The sequence below is a fragment of the Oncorhynchus masou genome, unplaced genomic scaffold (assembly GCF_036934945.1).
Source record: "Oncorhynchus masou masou isolate Uvic2021 unplaced genomic scaffold, UVic_Omas_1.1 unplaced_scaffold_1125, whole genome shotgun sequence".
NCBI classification, from domain to species: Eukaryota; Metazoa; Chordata; class Actinopteri; order Salmoniformes; family Salmonidae; genus Oncorhynchus; species Oncorhynchus masou.
Window position 1 is genome coordinate 108,677 of NW_027000987.1, and position 22,141 is coordinate 130,817.

The window sequence follows — 22,141 nt, forward strand, 5'->3', positions numbered from 1 at the left end:
GTGGGAACGCATGCGCTGTGCTCTCCATCCTCGGATGCGCGCATAAAAGAAAGAGGGATTTTGAGTGGTCAACAAATTCCGCTGTGTTTTGGCCTTTTGCAAATAATATAGAATAGCTACCTAGTTACCTTGCTTTCGGGCAAACCCACGGGTGACCTACAATTGCAGGATCCCCTAAAACCCAAACATGGCGGATAAAGAAGGTAGGGAATTGATGGGCTCGGTTTCATGCATGCTTTGTGTGCGCGGCTGGATGCATAGCCAAATGAAAAGTGCGGTCTGTTAGCTAGCTATGCTAACCAGTACAGGCTGCATACGTTCGGCCTGGGTTCACTATCAGTGCTCTATAAGTTGAGAATTTCGATAGCTAACTAATAGTTTCTTGCTAAATAAATGATTAGCTATCTAGCTCACATTGACAGTCCGCCCGCTTGCTTGTGTAACATGCAAATGAGGCACAACTGGCCCGAGGGTACAGGAATGCAGTAAATCCTAACGTTACACTAGTCTTGGTAGTAACTGCGGTAAGTCCATTGTAGGCTTATGTAAGTGTTGCCTCTTTCACTGTTCTAGTGTACGACGATGCAGTTGAGGAGCGGGTGATCAATGAAGAATACAAAATCTGGAAGAAGAATACTCCTTTCCTCTATGACCTGGTGATGACCCACGCGCTGGAGTGGCCCAGTCTCACTGTGCAGTGGCTACCTGACGTCAACAGGTACAGTAGCCAATGCTACGTCACCATTTCTGTTCCTCTTGCTGCGCTCAACATAAAACTGTGTTGCTGACCTACCTAATATACTGAACATCGTATTGTTCTCTCTACCAACCTGGCCTTCCTTGTCAGCCATTCTAGTTCAGTCTAAAAAAGCATGTTATTTTGCCATGTGGTGTCTGCTTCTGACATAGCAGTGCACTACTTTTGACTATAGGTCTCTTGTCAAAAGTAGTGCACTCTAGGGAATAGTGTGCCACTTCAGACACACACACACACGGACCGTATTGAATGTGTCTCTGTGCAGGCCGGATGGAAAGGACTATGCAGTCCACAGACTGGTACTGGGAACTCACACGTCAGATGAGCAGAATCACCTGGTGATCGCCAGCGTACAGGTCCCCAACGATGACGCCCAGTTTGATGCTTCCCACTACGACAGTGAAAAAGGAGCAGGTATGTTCATCGTAGTATGGTCTCTTCTCTCTACATTTGAGGATGGTCTCCCGGACACAGATTAAGCCTAGTCCCGGATTTAAAAATAATTTTAATAGACATTTTCCATGCTGTTTTTGTGTCTGGGAATCTGGCCTTATATGCATATTATAAGTCAAGATGTTATAGGCACAGTGAACATTTTATCTCTTGAGAAAATATGCTGAACGTGCAGTATTTCTTCCTCAGAATTTGGAGGTTTTGGATCAGTGAGTGGAAAGATAGAGATTGAGATCAAGATAAACCACGAAGGTGAAGTGAACCGGGCCAGGTACATGCCTCAGAACCCCTGCATCATTGCTACCAAGACGCCCACCTCAGACGTACTGGTCTTTGACTACACCAAGCACCCTTCCAAACCAGGTAAGACAATACAATACACATCTGGTAAATAGATCACTGCTCTTTAAAACAAATCAAAATGCTATTGGATTCAAATGTTTGAGTCTGCACTTTTGGAACGATTCCATCCGACCAGGAAAACATCCATCCGGTTCCTGACAGTAGTAACTTGATATGTATTTGACCCTTTTCTGGTCTTAACATTTCTCTACCATCTTGTCTCTCCCTCTCATAGACCCCAGTGGTGAGTGCAGCCCAGACCTGCGCCTGCGAGGCCACCAGAAGGAGGGCTACGGCCTGTCCTGGAACCCCAACCTCAGTGGCAACCTGCTCAGTGCTTCTGATGACCATGTAAGTGTCTCTCTCTACACTCCGTCAAAAGCACACCATTTTCCCCCTGTGCGTTTTAAGAATTTCAAGCTAGATTGTGGCTTTCACTGAAAATGGAAGCGTTTTTGCATTGTTATTTAAGCAAACTGGGCGGCTGGGTAGCCTAGTGGTTAGAGTGTTGGACTAGTAACCGGAAGGTTGCAAGTTCAAGCCCCCGAGCTGACAAGGTACAAATCTGTCGTTCTGCTCCTGAACAGGCAGTTAACCCACTGTTCCTAGGCCGTCATTGAAAATAAGAATTTGTTCTTAAAACTGACTTGCCTGGTTAAATAAAGGTAAAAAAAAAAAAGAAACTCATTAGATCTAGACAAATGTTATATGAACTACTATATATTGTTATTTAGAAGTGCACTGACATTTTAATCTCCAGACGATCTGCCTGTGGGACATCGGTGCTGGTCCTAAGGAGGGGAAGATAGTGGATGCTAAGACGATCTTCACCGGTCACACTGCAGTGGTGGAGGACGTGTCCTGGCACCTGCTCCACGAATCACTGTTTGGCTCTGTGGCCGATGACCAGAAACTGATGATGTGAGTGAGCCTTCTCTGTTTATTATTTTTCTACTCAATGTATTTTCACACAATCTGATACTTTCAAGTTGTAACTAATCATGACATCCAGTGTGTTTTTATGTACAGTGTGTAGCCTTAAACTTTCCACACAAGAAGATCTCAAAGGAAAAGTGATTTGAAAACTGGATGGAAGGATCTGATTCTCTTAACTGTCTATACCTTAATTCAGTTTTTATTTATAAGGAACTCAGAATGGCTTTAAACTTACTCTTGAAAGTTGTAATACTAGAAGGTGCAGTTTTGAAATTGGGTAGTCCATCATCACTATTCCATTCATTGAATACCTTAGCTAATTTATAACTTGTCAGAAATGTCCAGATCAACTAGCCCATGTCGGCTAATGTTTTAAGGTTTTTAGCCCATAGATTGTTGTAATTTGTCTGTCATTTCACATGAATACACATTAAACATGGCAAAGTGTATAGAATTGCAAAACAATTAGCTTTAAAACAGCAACATGTTAATTGCACCCCATGACAAAATAAACTTTAAACCTGAAATTCTCTCCATCAACAAGAGGGGTATGAACAGTTGGTGTCATGAAGTGGCGGGGGGGGGCCCAAGTGGGAAAGTTTAGGAACCCCTGTCATTAACCTTTGACATCTCTCTGTCTCAGCTGGGACACACGGTCCAACACGTCCAAGCCCAGCCATGCAGAGGTCAACCTGTCATTAACCTTTGACATCTCTCTGTCTCAGCTGGGACACACGCTCCAACAACACGTCTAAGCCCAGCCATGCCGTGGACGCCCACACTGCAGAGGTCAACTGTCTATCCTTCAACCCCTACAGCGAGTTCATCCTGGCCACCGGCTCTGCAGACAAGGTCTGTACCTATTTTCTTTGATAAACACAATCAGTCCGTCCGTCTCACCTCAAGTGCTTGAGTGTCGTAGCCTAGTGGTTGGAGCGTTGGACTAGTAACCGGAAGGTTGCAAGTTCAAACCCCTGAGCTGACAAGGTACAATTCTGTCGTTCTGCCTCTGAACAGGCAGTTAACCCACTGTTCCTAGGCCGTCATTGTAAATAAGAATTTGTTCTTAACTGACTTGCCTAGTTAAATAAAGGTCGTGCACAATGGTGTGGTCAGGTCACAAATCACATGACCAGGAAGTGTAATTCATACTGGACGGTAGTCCAAGAATACGTTGTAATATATTTACTGTTACTAAATGTTTTCTTTCTCCTTTTTTCTGTAACAGACTGTTGCTCTCTGGGATCTGCGTAACCTCAAACTGAAGCTCCACTCGTTTGAATCGCACAAGGATGAAATCTTCCAGGTAATACTCCATAAATAGAGAACATCTCAATCCCTCTGAACCAATGGGATCGAATCCCTCTGAACCAATGGGATCGAGAGTCTGGATGAGTTACCGGGCTCTCAATCCCTCTAAACCAATGGGAACGAGAGTCTGGATGAGTTACCAGGCTTTGTTGGCGTCCCATTCAACTTTCTATTTTTATTTAACCCAGGGTAGTCGCATTGATTTTCCATCTCTTTTCCCAAGTGTTGGTGTCCCTCGTAGACGTTGTGCTGAGCTGGAGTTTATTGCACTGACAGTGCTTTACTGACTTCTTTGGCAGGTGCAATGGTCCCCTCACAACGAAACCATTCTGGCTTCCAGCGGAACAGATAGGAGGCTCAACGTATGGGATCTCAGGTAAAGACCGACCACAGGGCATGTTGACTGGACTAGACTTTATGGTTCGTTTGCTCAGCGCCCTGGGGGGGGTGTGTGTTTCATCAACACTGTAGTCTGATAGGATGATGTTGAAATGTTTTTTTTGTGTTGTCGGTCCCCAGTAAAATCGGAGAGGAACAGTCTGCTGAAGATGCAGAGGACGGACCTCCAGAACTCCTGGTGAGTGATAGACCCATCATCCACAAGTATGACCTTTATCTCCTTAGTAGGGTTGTAGAAATGTCAACTTTCCCCAAAAATTACCTGGATTTCCGGCCTGTTCTTTCAGGAATCCTGGGAAAACCATGACATTTCTGGGAAAGTTGCCAGTTTTGCAACCCTACCCCTGAGCTTTTAAATAACCAGCAATAGGAGAGTAGCCAATGGGACAGGTGGCCTATAGGGAGGTTATATCTTGGCATATTACTCATCCTGCTTGTTTTATCTCGTCAGTTCATCCATGGAGGACACACAGCGAAGATTTCTGATTTCACATGGAACCCCAACGAGCCATGGGTCATCTGCTCCGTCTCCGAGGATAACATCATGCAGGTTTGGCAAATGGTGAGTCCACTGTTGTCAAAGTACCACGTTTGCTTCCGCAATTTCACAAAACTTAACCCTGGTGGTTTTCTAACTTTTGTCTAAAGCTAATTCAAGAAGTCTGCTCCTATTAATCAGAGTAATTGTAAATCCTTTAACTGATGTAACAATTTCCTTCTCTAGGCTGAGAACATCTATAATGATGAGGAGCCTGACACCCCTGCTTCAGAGCTGGAGGGTCAAGGGTCGTAACCGCCTACTCCACCCCACCTTACCCCAGCCCAACCCACCAACCACCTCCTGGTGCATCTCTCTCCTCTTGTACAGTATTTCACATTGTAGCCTCCAGCTCTACCTGACAGACATTGTTTCCCATATAGAAGCATTCTTCTGGATTTGGTTTGCTATATTGATCAAGCAGCCCTTACAGGTACAAAGGGCTGGTTTCCTGAACACAGATTTAAGCGTAGTTCTTAACTTAAAAGCATGTTCAATGGATATTCACAATTGGCTGTGCTTCTTAGTCCAAGACTAGGCACTCTGTCCAGGAAACTGGCCCAAAGTGTATAGAAGTTGTTTATATAAAAGGATAATCGCATCTGAGTGAAATGCCACTGAACCATGCAGGTGGACAGTTCAACAAATGCACTTGGTAAAGCAGGGGTTCTTTTCCACCTGTCTAAATAAGGATTTCTATTGTTTTCTGCTTTGACTGAGGCAAGTGACTAAATCATTTTGAACCTTGGATTTTTTATTTTTTTTGGTTTTGTGCATAAATTGCAATAAAGTACTTTTTGTAACTTTTAAATTAAGTGCGTTCATTTGTTTTCTATAATCACCTAAGAAAATGTAACCCCATTTACTGACTCCCACTGAATTATTCCACTGTGCTGTTCGTCACAAATGACTTCAGTGGCTTCAAAGTCGGCGATTGGACCATTCGAGTATCAAAGCAAATGACGACTTTTCAAAATGCCAATTTACTTGTGGGTTGGACCAATCAGAATGTGTCTGGATCTGTAACGGCGACTTACTGAGTCCAGACTCATTGTGGCGGAAGGAAAAACTAACGTCCGTGGGCATAGTGTTTGGCCAGAGCAAGGAGTCTGGGAAGCCACGCAAGGTTGTGTGTGTATACTGCCTAGAAATTAATTTCATTCACAAGACCAATTTAAACATCGAGCAAACTAGGAAATTAAAGTGACAACCAAGTTTGAAATTCTACAAAATAGTTTATTGAAAAGCGAGAGACTGGACTATAAGAACATTTCACAATCTTAAAGGGGAATGTGGGCCCAAAGCTTTCTGAACATGAACGAGCTCTGCTTTCACAGTTCTCACCTGCAGAGGTAGATGTCTTTACGTAACCTGAGTTTCACTGGCGGGCATCCACACTAGCCTGAGTGCCAGTCTGTCTGTGCTTTTTGCCTACTTCATTGCTGTCAGTCAAGCCAAACATTTAGCATGACAATGAGTTGGCATAATAGCCCAAGCAGATGGACTCAGGCTACATCCAACTGGCCTGGACCACATCACACAGTAAAGTATTGAACTTGATTTAGACTTGAGGGGGTGAAGATGCAGTATCCCCCCCCCAAACCGTGGCTTGAACCCATCTTAACATTCACGTTTAACACTTCAGGGGCTGTCTTCTGAATTACATCCTTATGACTTCACAAGAACACAAGACAATGTAAGCTGGTGATATGAGGTTTCTCGGTCGATGACAGGGTGATCGGGCCAGTAGGGGAACCTGGGTAGTGTTTATTAGGGCACGGATCCGATCACGGTTTAAATATTTTGCAGCTGGAAACAGTTTCAGTGACTGAACCCAGTTTCAATTTGTTTTCTTGTTTGATGCCAAATGAACACAAACCCGACCTGGGGCCCAAAACCACCATCATTCTCATTACAAGAGATTGGTTACATTTGTTTCACATTGTCGGCAAGTATCTCCAATGCCAAATAAGTTCTTATTGAACATTCGTTTAGTTTGTATAAAAAAAAAGCAAATCACGTTTTTCCAGTATATAGTATAAGATGAAAAGGCACCTTATAAATCCATGTATTTTTGTTCGGTCTTTTTGCTTCCAGAAATAAAACCAATTTCTGTCTATTAACAAAACAAGACATAAGGAATAGAAAAGCCTTTTTGGAGCCCAAGAAACATTACATCCCATATAAATGTTCACTGGTCTGGAACACAACCAAGTTATCCACGCAGACCCAGTTCCTGAAGGCCCACAGTGTCTGCAGTAAAGTGCCTCGCTGACTTCTCCAACCAAATGACCCAGTGAGCCCTTAGCCATTGGGTAAATGACCCAGTGAGCCCTTAGCCATTGGGTAAATGACCCAGTGAGCCCTTAGCCATTGGGTAAATGACCCAGTGAGCCCTTAGCCATTGGGTAAATGACCCAGTGAGCCCTTAGCCATTGGGTAAATGACCCAGTGGCCCTTAGCCATTGTAAATGACCCAGTGAGCCCTTAGCCATTGGGTAAATGACCCAGTGAGCCCTTAGCCATTGGGTAAATGACCCAGTGAGCCCTTAGCCATTGGGTAAATGACCCAGTGAGCCCTTAGCCATTGGGTAAATGACCCAGTGAGCCCAGTGAGCCATTGGGTAAATGACCCAGTGAGCCCTTAGCCATTGGGTAAATGACCCAGTGAGCCCTTAGCCATTGGGTAAATGACCCATTGGGTAAATGACCCAGTGAGCCCTTAGCCATTGGGTAAATGACCCAGTGAGCCCTTAGCCATTAAATGACCCAGTGAGCCCTTAAAAATGACCCAGTGAGCCAGTGAGCCCTTAGCCATTGGGTAAATGACCCAGTGAGCCCTTAGCCATTGGGTAAATTGAACCGAATGCCCCCCTCTCTCCATGTGGAGGTCTCAGTTAAGGAGAGCTGGAGAACAGTTTGGCCCTTGGCGTATTGGAATGATAGCCTGGTCCCAGGTCTATTGTGCTGTTTGTCAAGAATGAATGATAGCACAATAGACCTGGGACCATGGCTGTTTGTCAAGTTGGACCAGACAACACACAGATCTGGGGCCAGGCTACTGGAATTACAAACCAGGAAAGCCTGTAGATACAGCAGCATCAGAACCAGTGGTCCTCCTGCAGAAACTGGGAACCTACAATGACTGAACGTGCTGTCTGTTGACTGCATGGCATCTTGGTCAAAGCTGAACAGATTTAACCCTTTAGACTCAGTCTCTTATGTTAAAAGGACAGGGATGTTCCTTTTCAAGTCCCAGGTGCTTCAGAAAGGAGACTTGACTGAAACTAAACACCAGTGCTGAGGTATTAGAAAGCCAGTAGACTCCATCATGACAAGCCAACGACTGAAATGGCCAAGCCATAGAAATACAAGTCAACCAATCATGTTACATGGACTTGAAATGGGAATTCCCATTCTAGTAAATCTATGGTACCTGCTCTGAGATAAACATTGTATGTTTGCAACTCTTCTACTGTACAATGCCCTGCTATTTCTGGTCCGAGACAGAGATTAGATTCAGTTAGTCACGACGATGCAAGAAGGCTACTTCAATATAGCAATATGCATATGATAGAATTTAAATCCCACTACAATATCAGTTCAAAAGATATTTAATCTGAACACTGTTAACAGTTCTAAAAGAGATTTAATCTGACTACAATTCCACAGCTCCAAAATATCCAAAATATAGATTTTTCAATGGAAGAAAGCTGCACAGAGAAGTGAGAAAGAAAAAGTATAATTTTAGTCCAACTAGAAAGTTGCTGAACAACAGCCCTGTGACTGACCACGAGGAAGTTGCTGAACAACAGCCCTGTGACTGACCACGAGGAAGCTGCTGAACAACAGCCCTGTGACTGACCACGAGGAAGCTGCTGAACAACAGCCCTGTGACTGACCACGAGGAAGCTGCTGAACAACATCCCTGTGACTGAACAACAGCCCTGTGACTGACCACGAGGAAGCTGCTGAACAACAGCCCTGTGACTGACCACGAGCTGAACAACAACCCTGTGACTGAACAACAGCCCTGTGACTGACCACAACAGCCCTGTGACTGAACGAGAAGCTGCTGAACAACAGCCCTGTGACTGACCACGAGAAAGCAGCTGAACAACAGCCATGTGACTGACCACGAGAAAGCTGCTGAACAACAGCCCTGTGACTGACCACGAGAAAGCTGCTGAACAACAGCCCTGTGACTGACCACGAGGAAGCTGCTGAACAACAGCCCTGTGACTGACCACGAGAAAGCTGCTGAACAACAGCCCTGTGACTGACCACGAGAAAGCTGCTGAACAACAGCCCTGTAACTAACCAACAGCATGAAGACAATCATCTAAGAAAATACAAATGTGGTAGAAAAGGGGGGAGCCTCGTGCTCACCGCAAAACGTATTATATTCATTGTTAATTATGCAGTCATTTTAATCTTAATTATAACTTCAACACAAAAAAAAAGATATACTGTATTCAAATATACCCCCCAAAAGGCAGAGGGGGTTAGTGGCTCAGTTGTCAAGTTGCTCTGTGGTGGAGGACTCTCGCTCCAGTTCAGGGGTAGTAAGGGGCTGCGTCTCTTCCCCCCTCCCAGGCGGAGACATCTCATCCTGGGTAGACTCCTGGCTGGGCTGGGGGTCTGGAGGTCCCGTCCCCTCCTCCTTCTCCTCGGTTGTTGACTGTAGGTCTCCCAGTTTGGGGGTGAGGTCGTCCCTCTCCTTCTGCAAAGCCCGGCACAGTTTCTCCAGGCACTCCAGCTTCCCATGCAGGCCCTTGTAATGTTTGTCCCGCAGTGTCTTCTGGAGAGGACAAACAGCCAACGACATTCAACATCAGATATTCTACAATTAAGTGACATTCATTGAGATACTTTGTGAAATGTTACAGTACAAAATATTCTTAAATGTCTGCTACTATTAGTAAATGATAAAGTAAAATGGCCCTTTGGGAGAGTTTCTCATCTCACCTCCTCAGCCATCTGTAGCAGAGCCTGGTTGTTTGTCTCCCACTTCGTTCTCCACAGAGTCGTCTCCTTCTCCAGCTTCTTGATCTTCTTGGTCATCTGGAGAACAGAAAAAAGATCAGAGCCACAGAGAGGTCGACAGACCTAAACCCTCCCAGCTAGAGAGAGAGGTCGACAGACCTAAACCCTCCCAGCTAGAGAGAGAGAGGTCGACAGACCTAAACCCTCCCAGCTAGAGAGAGGTCGACAGACCTAAACCCTCCCAGCTAGAGAGAGAGAGGTCGACAGACCTAAACCCTCCCAGCTAGAGAGAGAGAGAGGTCGACAGACCTAAACCCTCCCAGCTAGAGAGAGAGAGAGGTCGACAGACCTAAACCCTCCCAGCTAGAGAGAGAGAGAGAGGTCGACAGACCTAAACCCTCCCAGCTAGAGAGAGAGAGAGGTCGACAGACCTAAACCCTCCCAGCTAGAGAGAGAGAGAGGTCGACAGACCTAAACCCTCCCAGCTAGAGAGAGAGAGGTCGACAGACCTAAACCCTCCCAGCTAGAGAGAGAGAGAGGTCGACAGACCTAAACCCTCCCAGCTAGAGAGAGAGAGGGTCGACAGACCTAAACCCTCCCAGCTAGAGAGAGAGAGAGGTCGACAGACCTAAACCCTCCCAGCTAGAGAGAGAGAGGTCGACAGACCTAAACCCTCCCAGCTAGAGAGAGAGAGACAGACCTAAACCCTCCCAGCTAGAGAGAGAGAGGTCGACAGACCTAAACCCTCCCAGCTAGAGAGAGAGAGAGGTCGACAGACCTAAACCCTCCCAGCTAGAGAGAGAGAGAGGTCGACAGACCTAAACCCTCCCAGCTAGAGAGAGGTCGACAGACCTAAACCCTCCCAGCTAGAGAGAGAGAGAGAGAGGTCGACAGACCTAAACCCTCCCAGCTAGAGAGAGAGAGGTCGACAGACCTAAACCCTCCCAGCTAGAGAGAGAGAGGTCGACAGACCTAAACCCTCCCAGCTAGAGAGAGAGAGAGAGTCGACAGACCTAAACCCTCCCAGCTAGAGAGAGAGAGAGGTCGACAGACCTAAACCCCCAGCTAGAGAGAGAGAGAGTCGACAGACCTAAACCCTCCCAGCTAGAGAGAGAGAGAGGTCGACAGACCTAAACCCTCCCAGCTAGAGAGAGAGAGGTCGACAGACCTAAACCCTCCCAGCTAGAGAGAGAGAGGTCGACAGACCTAAACCCTCCCAGCTAGAGAGAGGGAGGTCGACAGACCTAAACCCTCCCAGCTAGAGAGAGAGAGGTCGACAGACCTAAACCCTCCCAGCTAGAGAGAGGAGGTCGACAGACCTAAACCCTCCCAGCTAGAGAGAGGGAGGTCGACAGACCTAAACCCTTCCAGCTATAAACCAAAGAAAGTGTTTCATGTTAAATGTTCAGTTCCAAACCTTCTCCATCTCCTGTCTGAAGGTAGTGAACACCTCGTTGCTTTTCGCCAGAGTGGTCTGAAACTCCTCAAACTTGTCCATGTACAAAGAGAGCTACAAATCACAAAACACATTAACACAGTCACCCTGCAAATATATACACATGAACACACAGTCACCCTGCAAATATATACACATGAACACACAGTCACCCTGCAAATATATACACATGAACACACAGTCACCCTGCAAATATATACACATGACCACACAGTCACCCTGCACATATATATACATGACCACACAGTCACCCTGCAAATATATACACATGAACACACAGTCACCCTGCAAATATATACACATGAACACACAGTCACCCTGCAAATATATACACATGACCACACAGTCACCCTGCAAATATATACACATGACCACACAGTCACCCTGCAAATATATACACATGAACATGAACACACAGTCACCCTGCAAATATATACACATTAACACATAGTCACCCTGCAAATAAATACAGTGCCTTGCGAAAGTATTCGGCCCCCTTGAACTTTGCAACCTTTTGCCACATGTCAGGCTTCAAACATAGAATCAACAACAAGTGGGACACAATCATGAAGTGGAACAACATTTATTGGATATTTCAAACTTTATTAACAAATCAAAAACTGAAGAATTGGGCGTGCAAAATTATTCAGCCCCTTTACTTTCAGTGCAGCAAACTCTCTCCAGAAGTTCAGTGAGGATCTCTGAATGATCCAATGTTGACCTAAATGACTAATGATGATAAATACAATCCACCTGTGTGTAATCAAGTCTCCGTATAAATGCACCTGCACTGTGATAGTCTCAGAGGTCCGTTAAAAGCGCAGAGAGCATCATGAAGAACAAGGAACACACCAGGCAGGTCCGTGATACTGTTGTGAAGAAGCGGGCCAGTCCATAGCATCAATGCCTTCCTCTTGCAGGAACTGCTGATACACTCCAGCCACATGAGGTCTAGCATTGTCCTGCATTAGGAGGAACCCAGGGCCAACTGCACCAGCATATGGTCTCACAAGGGGTCTGAGGATCTCATCTCGGTACCTAATGGCAGTCAGGCTAACTCTGGCGAGCACATGGAGGGCTGTGTGGCCCCCCCACACCATGACTGACCCACCGCCAAACTGGTCATGCTGGAGGATGTTGCAGGCAGCAGAATGTTCTCCACGGCGTCTCCAGACTCTGACACGTGCTCAGTGTGAACCTGCTTTCATCTGTGAAGAGCACAGGGCGCCAGTGGCGAATTTGCCAATCTTGGTGTTCTCTGGCAAATGCCAAACGTCCTGCACGGTGTTGGGCTGTAAGCACAACCCCCACCTGTGGACGACGGGCCCTCATACCACCCTCATGGAGTCTGTTTCTGACCGTTTGAGCAGACACATGCACATTTGTGGCCTGCTGGAGGTCATTTTGCAGGGCTCTGGCAGTGCTCCTCCTGCTCCTCCTTGCACAAAGGCGGAGGTAGCGGTCCTGCTGCTGGGTTGTTGCCCTCCTACGGCCTCCTCCACGTCTCCTGATGTACTGGCCTGTCTCCTGGTAGCGCCTCCATGCTCTGGACACTACGCTGACAGACACAGCAAACCTTCTTGCCACAGCTCGCATTGATGTGCCATCCTGGATGAGCTGTACTACCTGAGCCACTTGTGTGGGTTGTAGACTCCGTCTCATGCTACCACTAGAGTGAAAGCACCGCCAGCATTCAAAAGTGACCAAAACATCAGCCAGGAAGCAGAACCACTCCTTTATTGGGGGTGTCTTGCTAATTGCCTATAATTTCCACCTGTTGTCTATTCCATTTGCACAACAGCATGTGAAATGTATTTATTGTCAATCAGTGTTGCTTCCTAAGTGGACAGTTTGATTTCACAGAAGTGTGATTGAGTTGGAGTTACATTGTGTTGTTTCAGTGTTCCCTTTATTTTTGAGCAGTAATATATACACACACACACACACACACACACACCATCCATATATATACACATTAATGTACAGTTACCATCCATATACAGCTGAAGTCAGAAGTTTAGATACACTTAGGTTGGAGTCATTGAAACTCGTTTTTCAACCACTCTCCAAATTCCTTGTTAACAAACTATAGTTTTGGCAAGTCGGTTAGGACATCTACTTTGTGCATGACAAGTAATTTTTCCAACAATTGTTTACAGACAGATTATTTCACTGTATCACAATTTCAGTGGGTCAGAAGTTTACATACACTAAGTTGACTGTGCCTTTAAACATCTTGGAAAATTCCAGAAAATTATGTCATGGCTTGAGAAGCTTTTGATAGGCTAATTGACAACATTTGAGTCAATTGGGGGTGTACCTATGGATGTATTTCAAGGCCTACCTTCAAACTCAGTGCCTCTTTGCTTGGCATCATGTGAAAATCAAAAGATATCAGCCAAGACCTCAGAAAAGAAATTGTAGACCTCCACAAGTCTGGTTCATCCTTCGGAACAATTTCCAAACGCCTCAAGGTACCGCGTTCATCTGTACAAAAAATAGTATGCAAGTATAAACACCATGGGACCACGCAGCCGTCATATCGCTCAGGAAGGAGACCCGTTCTGTCTCCTAGAGATGAACATACTTTGGTGCGAAAAGTGCAAATCAATGCCAGAACAACAGCAAAGGACCTTGTGAAGATGCTGGAGGAAACAGGTACAAAAGTATCTATATCCACAGTAACACAAGTCCTAAATCAACATAACCTGAAAGGCCGCTCAGCAAGGAAGAAGCCACTGCTCCAAAACCGCCATAAAAAGCCAGACTACGGTTTGCAACAAAGATCGTACTTTTTGGAGAAATGTCCTCTGGTCTGATGAAACAAAAATAGAACGGTTTGACCATAATGACCATCGTTATGTTTGGAGGAAAAAGGCGGAGGCTTGCAAGCCGAAGAATACCATCCCAGCCGTGAAGCACGGGGGTGGCAGCATCATGTTGTGGGGGTGCTTTGCTGCAGGAGGGCCAGGTACACTTCACAAAATAGACGGAATCATGGAGGGAAAATGACATCAGTCAGGAAGTTAAAGCTTGGTTGCAAATGGGTCTTCCAACTGGACAATGACCCCAAGCATAATTCCAAAGTTGTGGCAAAATGGCTTAAGGACAACAAAATCAAGGTATCTGAGTGGCCATCACAAAGCCCTGAACCTCAATCCCATAGGCAATTTGTGGGCAGAACTGAAAAAGCGTGTGCGTGCAAGGAGGCCTACAAACCTGGCTCAGTTACACCAGTTCTGTCAAGGGGAATGGGCCAATATTCACCCAACTTATTGTGGGAAGCATGTGGAAGACTACCTGAAACGTTTTTCCCAAGTTAAACAATTTAAAGGCAATGCTACCAAATACTAACTGAGTGTATGTAAACTTCTGACCCACTGGGAATGTGATAGAAAGAAAAGCTGAAAAAAAATCACTCTACTTTTATTCTGACATTTCACATTTTAAAAATTAATCGGTGATCCTAACTGACCTAAAACAGGGAATTTTCACTAGGATCAAATGTCAGGAATTGTGAAAAACTGAGTTTAAATGTATTTGGCTAAGGTGTATGTAAACTTCAGACTTAACCGTAAATACACATACAGACATATATATATATGGTGACTGTATATATGTATGTATCCATATACACACACATATAGTATGTATATATAAACACATTCATGTACAGTCACCCTCCATATAAACACATGTGTGTCACCGTCCATATAAACATTCATACAGTCACCCTCCATATAAACCCATTCACATACACACAAACACATTCACCCTCCATACATATATACACACACACAGTCACCATCCATATACACACACATTAACATAGTAACCATCATTATATAAACACATTCACATACAGTCACCGTCCATATAAACACATTCACATACAGTCACCCTCCATATAAACACATTCACATACAGTCACCCTCCATATAAACACATTCACATACAGTCACCCTCCATATAAACACATTCACATACAGTCACCCTCCATATAAACACATTCACATACAGTCACCCTCCATATAAACACATTCACATACAGTCACCCTCCATATAAACACATTCACATACAGTCACCCTCCATATAAACACATTCACATACAGTCACCCTCCATATAAACACATTCACATACAGTCACCCTCCATATAAACACATTCACATACAGTCACCCTCCATATAAACACATTAAACACATACAGTCACCCTCCATATAAACACATTCACATACAGTCACCCTCCATATAAACACATTCACATACAGTCACCCTCCATATAAACACATTCACATACAGTCACCCTCCATATAAACACATTCACATACAGTCACCCTCCATATAAACACATTCACATACAGTCACCCTCCATATAAACACATTCACATACAGTCACCCTCCATATAAACACATCACCCTCATATAAACATACAGTCACCCTCCATATAAACACATTCACATACAGTCACCCTCCATATAAACACATTCACATACAGTCACCCTCCATATAAACACATTCACATACAGTCACCCTCCATATAAACACATTCACACACAGTCACCATCCATATAAACACATTCACATACAGTCACCCTCCATATAAACACATTCACATACAGTCAACCTCCATATAAACACATTCACATAGTCACCCTCCATATAAACACATTCACATAGTCACCCTCCATATAAACACAGTCACCATCCATATAAACACATTCACATACAGTCACCCTCCATATAAACACATTCACATACAGTCACCCTCCATATAAACACATTCACATAGTCACCCTCCATATAAACACATTCACATACAGTCACCCTCCATATAAACACATTCACATACAGTCACCCTCCATATAAACACATTCACATACAGTCACCCTCCATATAAACACATTCACATAGTCACCCTCCATATAAACACAGTCACCATCCATATAAACACATTCACATACAGTCACCCTCCATATAAACACATTCACATAGTCACCCTCCATATAAACACAGTCACCATCCATATAAACACAGTCACCATCCATATAAACACATTCACATACAGTCACCCTCCATATAAACACATTCACATAGTCACCCTCCATATAAACACAGTCACCATCCATATAAACACATTCACCATCCATATAAACACATTCTTATACAGTCACCCTCCATATAAACACATTCACATACAGTCACCCTCCATATAAACCCATTCTAATACAGTCACCCTCCATATAAACCCATTCACATACAGTCACCCTCCATATAAACCCATTCTAATACAGTCACCCTCCATATAAACCCATTCTAATACAGTCCCCCTCCATATAAACACATTCTTATACAGTCACCCTCCATATAAACCCATTCTAATACAGTCACCCTCCATATAAACCCATTCTAATACAGTCACCCTCCATATAAACCCATTCACATACAGTCCCCCTCCATATAAACCCATTCACATACAGTCACCCTCCATATAAACACATTCTAATACAGTCACCCTCCATATAAACCCATTCTAATACAGTCACCCTCCATATAAACCCATTCACATACAGTCCCCCTCCATATAAACTGAAGGAAAAGGCAGCCAGTTACCTGCTGTTTGAGCTGCGTCTCCTGTCCCTTCAACAGCTCACATTCATGTCTCCACTCTGTGGCGTCTTTCAGGAGCTGAACAGGAGACGGGAAAGGGTCACAACTTCAATGACAGACAACCGATACAGTCAATGAGTCAACGCAAACAGACAACCGATACAGTCAATGAGTCAACAAACAGACAACCGATACAGTCAAACAGACAACAACGATACAATCAATGAGTCAAGGCAAACAGACAACCGATACAATCAATGAGTCAACGCAAACAGACAACCGATACAATCAATGAGTCAACGCAAACAGACAACCGATACAGTCAATGAGTCAAGGCAAACAGACAACCGATACAGTCAATGAGTCCACGCAAACAGACAACCGATACAATAATTTAGTCAACGCAAACAGACAACCGATACAATCAATGAGTCAGCGCAAACAGACAACCGATACAGTCAATGAGTCCACGCAAACAGACAACCGATACAGTCAATGAGTCAAGGCAAACAGACAACCGATACAGTCAATGAGTCAACGCAAACAGACAACCGATACAGTCAATGAGTCAACGCAAACAGACAACCGATACAGTCAATGAGTCCACGCAAACAGACAACCGATACAGTCAATGAGTCAAGGCAAACAGACAACCGATACAATCAATGAGTCCACGCAAACAGACAACCGATACAGTCAATGAGTCCACGCAAACAGACAACCGATACAGTCAATGAGTCAAGGCAAACAGACAACCGATACAGTCAATGAGTCAACGCAAACAGACAACGGTCACTCACTTCCAGTTATTAGAGAGAAACACAAAGTGTCCTGAGTTGTGTTCATTAGGCACTTGGACCTCATTTTAAGTTGCAATTGAAAAAAACATTTCAGTTGTGTGCCCCATGGAACACAACCCTCCAGTTATTTGTAGCGAGCTCGAACATCATCATAACAACCCATGGCAGTGGGACTCACAAAGTCTCTCTCTCTCTGCTGCTTCCCCTCCAACTCTCTCATCAGCTCAGCTGTCCTCTGGAGCTTGGCATCCACCAACTGCTGCTGCTTCTCCTTGTGCTTGAACACCTTGTCAATGTGCTGGGGACGGACAGACAGGACACCTTGTCAATGTGACAGACAAGACACCTTGTCAATGTGCCAGACAAGACACCTTGTCAATGTGCCAGACAAGACACCTTGTCAATGTGCCAGACAAGACACCTTGTCAATGTGCCAGACAAGACACCTTGTCAATGTGACAGACAAGACACCTTGTCAATGTGACAGACAAGACACCTTGTCAATGTGACAGACAAGACACCTTGTCAATGTGACAGACAAGACACCTTGTCAATGTGCTGGGGACAGACAGGATCGACCAGAGATAAAGCTAGATGGAACTTTTCCATGCGCAGATTTCCAGAGGCTCTTAAATGCATTTAACATGTTGAAAAATACACCTTGTAAAAAAGATTAATCGGGGCAATTCCAAACTAAATCCCACTAAAAGTGTTGAAACATGCAGTAATCGTCTCATCAAAGTACCAATCAGACTGCTCCTACATGTTGTCGGTCGGCCATAGGCACCTGACTAAAGAGACAGAAGGGGTAGAGAGAGAACGATGGGGAGAGAGAAACAGAATGGGAGGAATAGAGAGAATGTGTGCACGGGAAAAGACAGAGGTCCTCCTACCTCCTCCCTGAGCTCGTACTGTTTGATGAGCTTGTTGAGTTTCTGGGCCAGCTCCATGTTCTCCTGGCGCAGCTTGGAGTTGTGAGAGTTGTGCTGTTCCATCTGCACCTCGATCTGGTTCAGCGTCATCTGGAAGTGAAGGGTGGCCTCCTTCCGACGCTCCTCATACTCTCTGGACCGTTGCGTGTTGTCATCCTGACATGGGATATGGCAAAACATTCAATTTGAAAAAAACAATGGTAACAGGGATGGGGTTCAATTCTGTTTTCGATTCATGAATTCTATTGAAATTTAATTCATTCATAACAAATATTTTTTATGAAGAGAATTGACTGAACTTAAACCTAAATCGAACCCGACCCTGAATACTCCCTGTATGTTACCTCCATTCTTGTGGATTCAATTTCATTCCTCATGTTAGTTACTATTTTATTTTTTGCTACTCTGTATCGTTGGGAAAGGTCCGTAAGCAAGCATTTCACTGTAAAGTCCAGTTGTATTCAGAGCATGTGATGAATACAATGTGATTTGATACAAGCAGAGATCCTATGATTCTATATGTAGTTCAATGAGTACACAGGCTAACAGGAGCCACTAACTGACTTGCTGTGTGACAGACTCTCCTCACCACCTACCTTGAGGGTCTTATTGTGTCTCTGCAGTTCCCTACAGAGGCTCTCCAGCTTGCTGTGTGACAGACTCTCCTCACCACCTACCTTGAGGGTCTTATTGTGTCTCTGCAGTTCCCTACAGAGGCTCTCCAGCTTGCTGTGTGACAGACTCTCCTCACCACCTACCTTGAGGGTCTTATTGTGTCTCTGCAGTTCCCTACAGAGGCTCTCCAGCTTGCTGTGTGACAGACTCTCCTCTCCACCTACCTTGAGGGTCTTATTGTGTCTCTGCAGTTCCCTACAGAGGCTCTCCAGCTTGCTGTGTGACAGACTCTCCTCACCACCTACCTTGAGGGTCTTATTGTGTCTCTGCAGTTCCCTACAGAGGCTCTCCAGCTTGCTGTGTGACAGACTCTCCTCACCGCCTACCTTGAGGGTCTTATTGTGTCTCTGCAGTTCCCTACAGAGGCTCTCCAGCTTGCTGTGTGACAGACTGAGGGTCTTATTGTGTCTCTGCAGTTCCCTACAGAGGCTCTCCAGCTTGCTGCGTGACAGGATGGCCTTGCTGTGTTCACTCTGCAGGTGGATCTTCTCTTTGACCATCTGGGACTGCTTCTTCTGCAGCACCTTCACCTGCTTCTGTATACTGCGGCTCTCCTCCAGCTGTCAATCAATCAATCAAAGCTGTCACAGGACAAAGGCGTAGTAATACTCAAAACACCATTTGAACAGAGATTCAAATGAGACCTGGTTAGTGTTCATTAGGCATGAAAACTAACTGAATTGGTGTAATTAGAAATTATCGTTTTGCTTTCGGTTGCAAAACAGTTTTGCTATTGTGTGCACTAATAAATACAATCCGGGGTATACAAACTCAAGACACAAATAGGGATGAACATGTTAGCTGATCAACTAGCAGTGGCCCACTGCAATTTATTAGATGAAAATAATCCCTTAAAGCAGCATAGACATGTGGAGGCTTCTAGCTCTTACCGAATCAGCATACTTCTTGCACAAAGCGGCCAGCTTCTCCTCTGGGGAGGCTAGTGTGGTCAGGGCTTGCATCAGTAAGAGAACCTCTTTTCCTGTTACAAAACAACAAGTGAAGAGATCAGCCACTTGTCATGGTTGAAGAGGAAGGGACATTTCTCAATAACTTGGCTAAAATCACCATGACAGCATGCAGTGGTTTCCATATATTACCTCACACGCGTTAGACAGGCAACGACAGTCTCGTGTTAACCTACCCAATCCCTTTTGGTCCTTGATCTTGCCACCACCACCGCCTGGGTCCAGCTCATCATTGTTGGGGTCCAGGGGGCAGTCCTCTCTCCCTGGAGTCTCCCCTCTCACCTCCTCACTGCAGCAGCTACTGACCAGCTCAAACATCCCCAGGTGCTCCTGGCTACCTGGGCTGTCCAGCTCTGGAGGGGAGCTGCTGCCAGATCCCCCCACTAGCCCCCGAGTCGCCACCTCCATTCCACAGAACCCTGCGGCCTCCATGATATTGGTCCCAAACTGGCAAAGAGGAAAAGTTAACTCAGTGAAATATAGGTGGTCGTTTCCACCTGACTATTTGAGTACACCTGACCATGTGAGTAAGCATTGATTCAATTCGTTAACAGAACCGGTTCATACTTGATCATTCACTGATCTTGTCAGTGGTGTGTAACTTATTTCAATAGCCTCAACAACACTTGTAAACACTGACAGTAATGAGACAGCAAGTTAGCAACCACATGCTGTCCTCCGTTTTACGTCTCTGGTCCGGACTCTAGCAAGGCACCAACCCTAGCAGGGCAAGACAGGTCCCCACCTAACTCTGATCTGACCAAGGGTCACTAAGTTCAGATCATTCTAATAACTAGGGTAGCATTGGCAGTAGTGGTAACTATAGTTATTCATATATTAATGAAACACTGGACCACAGTTCCCTCATCAAGAAGGGATAGAATAATTTAAGAAGATAGTTGAGGATTACCACGTGCTAGACCTAACAGCACCAACAGAAGGACTCGCCATATACATCAGCACAAGAACCCCTCAATTCCCTTGATTTAGTTAACTGCCTCGATAATCCGGACACCGAAAATAAAATAATTATCCGACTGAACACAAGTGAAGGATGTAGCCTAAACACCGCTGTTGCAGTTACACTCGTACGTTAGTTCAATCAATTTAGACCCCCAAACAAGTCAACTTTCCACACAGTAGTTGCAATAAAACTAGCTACCTAACGTTGGCTAGTTTTGATATATTATTAGCAGGCACTAGCTAGCCAATTCGTGTTAGCTAATAACCTCCAAACAATTCCAAGTGACTTTACCTACCCAGCTAATGGCTATACTGATAGGTAAACATTGCGCCATGTATCGGCTACGCTAAAGCTAATGGATGTAGCTCGCGAGCCACATATCTAAATAACCTAGTTAGCATAGCTATAACGTCAGTCACAGTAACCTTTGGTATGCTAGGCTAGCTAGCTTTGACACGAGCTAGCTGTAGGTTAGCTTGTTAGCTGAGTAACAATTCCAACGTTGACATTCAACTCAACAACAATTGTGGACTAAAGTGTTTCTACCAAGTATTGATTGATGTATGGATTATTGAACGTAAGTATAGAAAGAAAATACCATCAAGCAATAATTCGCAAACTGTTTGGGTTTGGCAGGTGCGTGAGTCCACACTGTGCCAACTTATGCTAAGCTAACAACCTGTCACTGGCAAACTATGCTATGGACTTCCTTAGTACATAAAACATGTTTTAACACTTCGCGTTCTCTTTTGTTTGACTGTAACATGTTACAATCACTTAGAAATAAAGAATTTGTGTAGGGTCAGTGAAACACAGAAAAGGGCGTAAAAGTACCACACTGTACCTGTATGTTTTTACTGTTTAAATCGACCCTGTCTCTGGCATCGGAGTGTGTCGCTATGATGTGACGCAATATATAATGACGGGGCGGGGCTGCTTGACCCTATTGTCATGTTGCATAAACAACACCAAAACGAAACCCTTCCCTATACAGCCCTTTCGATATAACAATA

At 44.7% G+C, this 22,141-nt stretch overlaps 2 protein-coding genes across 3 annotated transcripts; one reads left to right on the forward strand and one right to left on the reverse strand.

Annotated features, from left to right (window-relative positions):
• The first annotated feature begins 6 nt into the window (after positions 1-6).
• Positions 7-5,547, forward strand: LOC135529248 (histone-binding protein RBBP7). 2 transcript variants are annotated; one of them, XM_064958095.1, is made up of 12 exons: positions 7-203; positions 574-718; positions 1,023-1,171; positions 1,400-1,573; positions 1,788-1,903; positions 2,313-2,473; positions 3,214-3,340; positions 3,717-3,794; positions 4,099-4,175; positions 4,319-4,376; positions 4,650-4,760; positions 4,923-5,547. In XM_064958095.1, exons 1-12 carry the CDS (start codon positions 188-190, stop codon positions 4,989-4,991), a joined length of 1,281 nt encoding a protein of 426 aa, XP_064814167.1. In that variant the 5' UTR covers positions 7-187; the 3' UTR covers positions 4,992-5,547. The 2 variants fall into 2 exon arrangements, with proteins under 2 accessions (XP_064814167.1, XP_064814166.1); XM_064958094.1 differs by having other exon boundaries at positions 3,717-3,793; positions 4,095-4,175.
• Positions 5,548-8,811: 3,264 nt separating this feature from the next.
• Positions 8,812-22,038, reverse strand: txlng (taxilin gamma). The gene is made up of 10 exons (XM_064958098.1): positions 21,973-22,038; positions 20,341-20,611; positions 20,087-20,178; positions 19,588-19,756; positions 18,483-18,679; positions 17,768-17,887; positions 16,793-16,867; positions 11,140-11,232; positions 9,705-9,800; positions 8,812-9,537 (listed from the first exon to the last, which is right to left on the reverse strand). The coding sequence occupies exons 2-10, from the start codon at positions 20,594-20,596 to the stop codon at positions 9,250-9,252; spliced, it is 1,386 nt and encodes a 461-aa protein (XP_064814170.1). The 5' UTR covers positions 20,597-20,611; positions 21,973-22,038; the 3' UTR covers positions 8,812-9,249.
• Positions 22,039-22,141: the final 103 nt, after the last annotated feature.